Here is a 6,953-nt window from a genome sequence, read left to right on the forward strand (position 1 = left end):
TTCCAAGTTGACAAGTATCTCTTTTACCAACTGGGATCAAATAAAGTTCACTAATACCCATCCTACCAAAGAAAAGGTACAAACTGATTTCGCAGATGCCCTGCAAAGAAATTTACTACCGGTTTCTAAGGTAAGCAAGTTCTACTATCACTTATTCAGCAACAACAACCATCCAAACAAAACACGCGCAGAAAATATTCAAAGTGCAGCCAAATAGTACCACGATCCACTAGAAATGTAAGAATCACTCACATGGTTTGCGCCTGTGTGCCCATACATCGTAGGACCCGGGTCCGACATTAGCCTCCGTGCATCCCAGCGGAACGGAGAAAGCCCGGGGCGCCCGGTCATACATGTCAAAATGGCAGGACTAGTACCCCAGAGAGAGAGAGGCAGCAGAACTATACCGTCATCGGAAAGCGGAGTACCTCTCGGACTCTGGTATGACAAACTTTTCTGCCTCTCTTCCCCGCAGTGTTGAAAAAAAAAAAAAAGCTGGCAGGGAAGATGCGGTACCGCACGAACACTTAGCGTTAAGCTTGTATGACTGAGCCAAGTTAGTTTGAGCGTTACACAGCCGCGTTGCCAAGGAAGCGGTTTTCCCACGCCCCCTTTTTTTTTTGTTACCGCTGCTCCGCCCCTTTCTCCTCCCGCGGACACCGATAAAGCAAAAAAGGTGAGAAGGGAAAGCTATACGCATCAAACAAGGAAGGACGTCGTCGTCGCCCGTTGTTAGATCGCGGCTTCCGGTTTCGTTTCGCAGGTCTAGAATTGCGTCCGACTTTTGAGCTATAAGGAGGAGATTATCTGTCTGGTTTGTCTCAGAGGTGGCTCAAGATTGGAGTGGAGAACGAGGGTTCAGGACTAATTTCTCTAAACCGTGACCTATCCTATCCCAGAAGGTACAGGTGCTAAGAAGGGGAATAAGTAAACATGGAGAACAGAGAGGCACCCCCAACACCATAGGCAGTCGGTGGCCCAACTGTTTGGGGAGGCTAAAGGGGGCGGGGTTAGGGGTGGAGCCAGGGGCGGAGCTTATAGCCACAATTAACACAGAAAAAAAATAAGTAAAAATAAAATATTCACAATACCTTTTGTTAAATTTAGATATTAGATATGTATCATATGTCAAAGAATAAAGTGGTTGCTCAAAGCATATACTAACCACAATCGCTCAACTGCAAAACACTATGCTCATATTTGTGCAAAAACATACTCAAACCTTACTGTACCATAACACTAGGCAGACCCTAATACACCAATATACTACCCATATAGAAAATGCAGACCGTCAACAATATGAAACAAGGGATCATAATATCACAATTCTCATGTAGAGCCACAAAACACCCTTTTAGGGTGGATAGTGTTCACAATGAGCTCCTTTTATTAACAACTATATATAGATCCTTCAAGAGGTAGTGTGTCATGATTTAGGCTCTAAAACCCTTTCCGATGTTTTGGTGCCACCTCAGTAATGCCAATACACAATCTCTCCACTGCAAAACACTATACACAAACTTGTGCAAAAACACACTCATAACCTTAGCAAACCATAACAGCACTAATTCCAAGGACAGGATGAGCTACAACCTTATGCGTGGAAAGCAGCACTGTAATTACACCGGGCTCTAAAACACCAGTACACAACCTATTGAAACAAACAAAAAAAAGGGCTGTAAATACTACACACTAGTAGAATACTGCACCTTGATTACACATGAAAAACACATGACACAACAGATATGAAGGCAAAACTGGAAAGTTACCTCAAGAAGTCAGACTCAGCATGCAGCAATACTAGAAAAATTGAAACTTACATGCAAAATATCACAGATGCACATTTCCAAAAGCTGACATATTCCAGTTAATAAATTCTGAATAAAATACTTTTTTCTACCTTTGTTGTCTGATCATTTAGTTTTTCTATTCTTTGGTCCCAGTGTCTTCTTTCCATTTGATATTTTTTCTCTCAACATGTCCACCATCCTCCTGTGTCCTTATGCGTCCTGTCTACCATCTGTAGCCCTGTCCTTATCCTTTCTCCAGTTTCAGCATCTGCCCTCAAAGTGTTCCAATCCAGCCCTTAAATTCAGCAATTTCCCCTCCATCCAAATCCAGCATGTCTCCCCTCCATCCATGTGCATGAACTTCCTCTGTCTTTCCTCCCCTCCATCCATGTCCGGCATTTCTCCTCTCTCCCTTCTACTCCATCCGTGTGCATCTCCTTCTTCCCTCCCCTCCATCCATCCATGTCTTTCTCTTCTACCCTTCCATCCAGTGTCATCCCTCTTTCTCTCTCCATCCTTCTACCCATTACCCTCTCCCAATCCTTCCGTCTATTGTCTCCCTCTCCTTCCATCCATTGTCTCCCTCTATCTCCCTTCCTTCTAAACAGTTCTCTCTCTCGACCCTTTTCCATTCAGCATGTCCTCTCTATCCCCATCCTTCCAGTGTCTTTCCTCTTTCCCTCCCTACCCTTACGTCCAGTGTCTTCCCTCTTTCTGCCCCCTCCTTCCAGCATTTTCCCTCTTTCTCCCTCCTTTCATTCAGCATTTCTCCGTCTGACAGCTAGGGTCTGCCCCAGTTTCTCCCCAGCAGCTTCTCTCTCTCTCTCCCCATCTTTCCACTAATCTCTCTCTCTCTCCTCTTCCATCCAGCATCTTCTCTCTGGCTCTCCCGTGCTCTCTTCCATGTCCCCTCTTTCGCTCCCCATCTCTCTCTGGCTCTCCCCTGCTCTCTTCCATGTCCCCTCTTTCGCGCCCCATCTCTCTCTGGCTGTCCCCTGCTCTCTTCCATGTCCCCTCTTTCTCTCCCCATCTCTCTCTGGCTGTCCCCTTCTCTCTTCCATGCCCCCTCTTTCTCTCCCCATCTCTCTCTGGCTCTCCCCTGCTCTCTTCCATGTCCCCTCTTTCTCTCCTCATCTCTCTCTGGCTCTCCCCTGCTCTCTTCCATGTCCCCTCTTTCTCTCCCCATCTCTCTCTGGCTCTCCCCTGCTCTCTTCCATGTCCCCTCTTTCGCTCCCCATCTCTCTCTGCCTGTCCCCTGCTCTCTTCCATGTCCCCTCTTTCTCTCCCCATCTCTCTCTGACTCTCCCCTGCTCTTTTGCATGTCCCTGGCTCTCCCCTGCACTTTTCCACTTTCTCTCTCTCTCCTCCAGCGTCCTCATGCATCCCACCTTTCTCTTCCCTCCCCTTCTTGCTCCCATCACTCTCACTCCTTTCTCCACCCCCCTTTTCCTATTCCCTGCCATTGCTTTCCTTCCTCCCTCTTCCCCTTAGATGTGGCACCTCACATCCTCCTCTCTCCACCCCCTTTCCCTTTGGTCTAGCAGCTGGCTGGCATGATGCATCGCTCACCCCCCCCCCCCCCCCCCCGGACTAGTTCGGTATCGCTTTCCCCCTCCGCTCCTGTCATGTCTTTGAACGTCGAGGATTCCTTCCGGTAGCAGCAGAATTGGCAATGATGTAAGCGCTGCTTTCAGCCTGCCCCAGAAGCCTTCTCTGGACAGCGTCCTTCCTACGCGGGAAACTGTACAGAGAGTGCTTCCGGGGCAGGCTGAAAATCTTAGTTTCTTACCTGTAACGGTAGTTTTCCGTGGACAAAGGATCTTCTAGCCACACCCCTTGAATATACGCCACGATGACGTGCGTGACCCGGCCATCCAATAGCAACGCTTTAAAAAGAAAGCAAAGAATTAGCGGATTCCCGCCCATACATATGGTATAAATACCCTTGACAGCTCAGACCAGTCAGTTTAATAATATAGCTACGACAACCAGGGAGGGTAGGGAGGGATGGTGTGGCTAGAAGATCCTTTGTCCACGGAAAACTACCGTTACAGGTAAGAAACTAAGATTTTTCCATGGACAGGATCTTCTAGCCACACCCCTTGAAGACTCCCAAGCCAACACAGGAAACCAAAACATGCAATCATTAACATGAAGTATAAAGTAAATCCCATGTTGGAGATCTGTTACCTGTGATAGGAGGAGGAGGACAGTTGTCGGTTACATAGCCTCCCGCAGTATTGACAGTCCAAACAATGAATCTGCCCGTGAAGCTGCATCCAAACAGTAATGCTTTGAAAACGTATGCAGAGAGGACCAGGTAGCTGCTTTACAGATATCAATAAGAGGTGCTCTATGTAGAAATGCAGTAGAGGCCGCCATTGAACGTAATTTATGAGCAGTAACATGAGGATGTGATGAATGCTGTTTATAACAAAAATTTATACACTGAGTCACATATGATGATAAAGTTCGTTTTGATATTGGCTGTTGAGCCTTACTATTGTATGATAAAAAAAGCTGTGAAGGTCTATGACTATTTGATGTACGTTGCAAATAAATGGATAATGCTCTGGTACAATCCAATGTGTGCAACCTACTGTGTTGAACAGATTGATGTGGAGGAGGAAAAAACACTGGTAAAACAATAGATTGATTTATATGAAAAGAAGAAACTACCTTTGGCAGAAACTTCGGATGAGGACGTAGTATCGCTTTATCATGTAATACTTGAGTATAAGGACTGTAATATACCAGTGCATGTAATTCCCCAATTCTTCGAGCTGAAGTAATAGCTATAAGAAACAGGGTTTTCCAAGTAAGATATTGAAGGGTTGTTTCTTGAAGAGGTTCAAAAGGAGGTTCCATAAGTTTTTCTAAAACTAAATTCAAATCCCAAACTACTGGAGGTAATTGAATCGGAGGTTTAAGGTTAAATAACCCTTTCAAAAATCGTTTAGTGATGGGATGTGACATGACAGTGCAACCATCAATTGAATCATGAAAAACAGAAATCGCCGCAACATGTACCTTTACTGAAGATGCAGCTAGTTGTGAATTAGATAAAGAAAGGAAATATTCCAATAAGGAAGAAATTGAACAGGACACTGGGTCAAGTTGATGTGCTGTACACCAATGACAAAATCTTCTCCATTTTGAGGCATAAACCATTCGAGTCGAGTGCTTCCTGGAAGCCAACAAGACTGCAAGAACTGGTTGAGAAAAAACTAATGATTGATTTGAAGATACCACGCAGTGAGCTGGAGGTGGTTGAGATTTGGGTGTAGAAGCTGACCATTGTTCTGTGAAAGAAGGTCTGGAACTAGAGGCAGAAATTGTGGTGGTCGGATAGTTAACTGGGTTAGCACAGGAAACCACACCTGTCTCGGCCAATACGGCGCTATTAGAATGAGTGATGATTTGTCTTGGAGAACTTTCTGCAACACTCTTGGAATAAGAGGGATTGGAGGGAATGCATAAAACAGAGAATTTGTCCAACGGATAGCAAATGCGTCCTCTGCTATTCTGTTCTTTGCAGGCCACCTTGAACAAAATCTCTGACATTTGTTGTTCTGTGGGGAGGCAAAAAGATCTACTAGAGGCCAGCCCCACATCTGGAACAGATCGTGAATAATTATGGTCTTCAGTGACCATTCGTGAGGTTGAAGACTCCTGCTTAACACATCTGCAATCTGATTCTCCCGACCTGGTAGATAAATTGCTTGAATCACCGAATTGAGGGAGAGAACTAGGTTCCAGAATGTGACAGCTTCTTGACATAGATGAAGAGAACCCATACCTCCTTGCTTGTTGATGTAAAACATTGCTACTTGATTGTCTATACGAACTTGTATCACTTGGGATCGAAGAAGATGGTGAAAAGTTTGAATAGCTAATCTGACCGCTCTCAATTCTAGAAGATTGATGGAATAGCTCTTCTCTTGAGTGGTCCAGCAGCCTTGTGTCGAGAAGTGGTCGATATGCGCTCCCCATCCCACTTTGGATGCGTCTGTGGTAAGAACTTTTGTTGGAAGAGGTGACTGGAAAGGCGCTCCTACCAAGAGATTGTGTTGATGTGTCCACCAAGAGAGCTGACGTTTGATTCAGGAGGATAGAAGAATCCTTGAAGTAAGTGGATCTTGATACTGAATCCACCTGTTCTTTAACTACCACTGTAAAGGTCTCATGTGCAGACGTGCTAGTGGAAGTACTGCAACTGTTGATGCCATATGACCTAACAGAATGAGAAGAACCCGAGCTGTTATGATTTTCAGTGATTGAAGATAGTGAACTAATTGGATAAGCAATTGAGCTCGAAGGAGCGGTAACTTCGCTAGAGACTCGTATGACACCAGATCCGCTCCGATGAAAGTCAATCTTTGTGTTGGGATCAAATGTGATTTTTTTGTAATTGATCACTAAACCTAACTTTTCGAGAAGCACAATGGTAGTTTGTAAATCTTGAAGATTCTGCTGAGAAGACTGTGCTACAATCAGCCAATCGTCGAGATATGGGAAAAGGACAATTCCTTGTCGATGTAATTGAGCCACTGGTGCTATGACACACTTCGAGAACACCCTTGGAGCTGATGTTAGACCAAAGGGCAGAACTTTGTACTGGTAATGTTGCCCTTGACAGACAAACCGAAGAAATCGTCTTGAAGAGGGATGAACAGGAATATGTAGGTAAGCATCCTGTAGGTCTATGGCTGAAAACCATGCTCCCTGATTCAATAGAGGGAGAATGACTTGTAACGATGTCATTCGAAATCGTTGTTTTGGGAGAAACTTGTTGAGATGCCGGAGATCTAGTATCGCTCTTTGACCTCCATCTTTTTTGGGAATGAGAAAAAATCGGGAGTAAAAGCCCTTGTTTATGTCGTGAGCAGGTACAATCTCTATAGCATTGAGTTGAAGAAGTCTGCATACTTCTTGACGTAATTGAAACACTTGAGAACTGGGGACATGGAGATGTGTAGATGATCGAAAAGGTGGGGTTTGTGAAAATACCAGAGAATAACCATGTTGAACAATCTCCAGAATCCACTTGTCTGTTGTTATTGATCTCCAAGCAGGGAAAAAATGTTGAATCCTGCCCCCCACCGGATGTTGGGTCTGGGAAGGGTCAAAAAGATGGTGTAAGCTTTTGCGTCTGATGTGGTT

The 6,953-nt window shown here is 44.9% G+C and overlaps 1 protein-coding gene across 1 annotated transcript in view; it reads right to left on the bottom strand.

Moving 5' to 3' along the window:
- Positions 1-532, bottom strand: part of STPG2 (sperm tail PG-rich repeat containing 2) — an 873,622-nt gene extending 873,090 nt beyond the window's left edge. The window contains exon 1 of the mRNA XM_030190712.1: positions 253-532. Coding sequence (XP_030046572.1) covers positions 253-355 — 103 coding nt within the window. The 5' untranslated portion in view covers positions 356-532. The remainder of the gene's footprint in view (positions 1-252) is intronic.
- Between the last annotated feature and the right edge of the window lie 6,421 nt (positions 533-6,953).

The sequence above is a fragment of the Microcaecilia unicolor genome, chromosome 2 (assembly GCF_901765095.1).
Source record: "Microcaecilia unicolor chromosome 2, aMicUni1.1, whole genome shotgun sequence".
Lineage (NCBI taxonomy): Eukaryota > Metazoa > Chordata > Amphibia > Gymnophiona > Siphonopidae > Microcaecilia > Microcaecilia unicolor.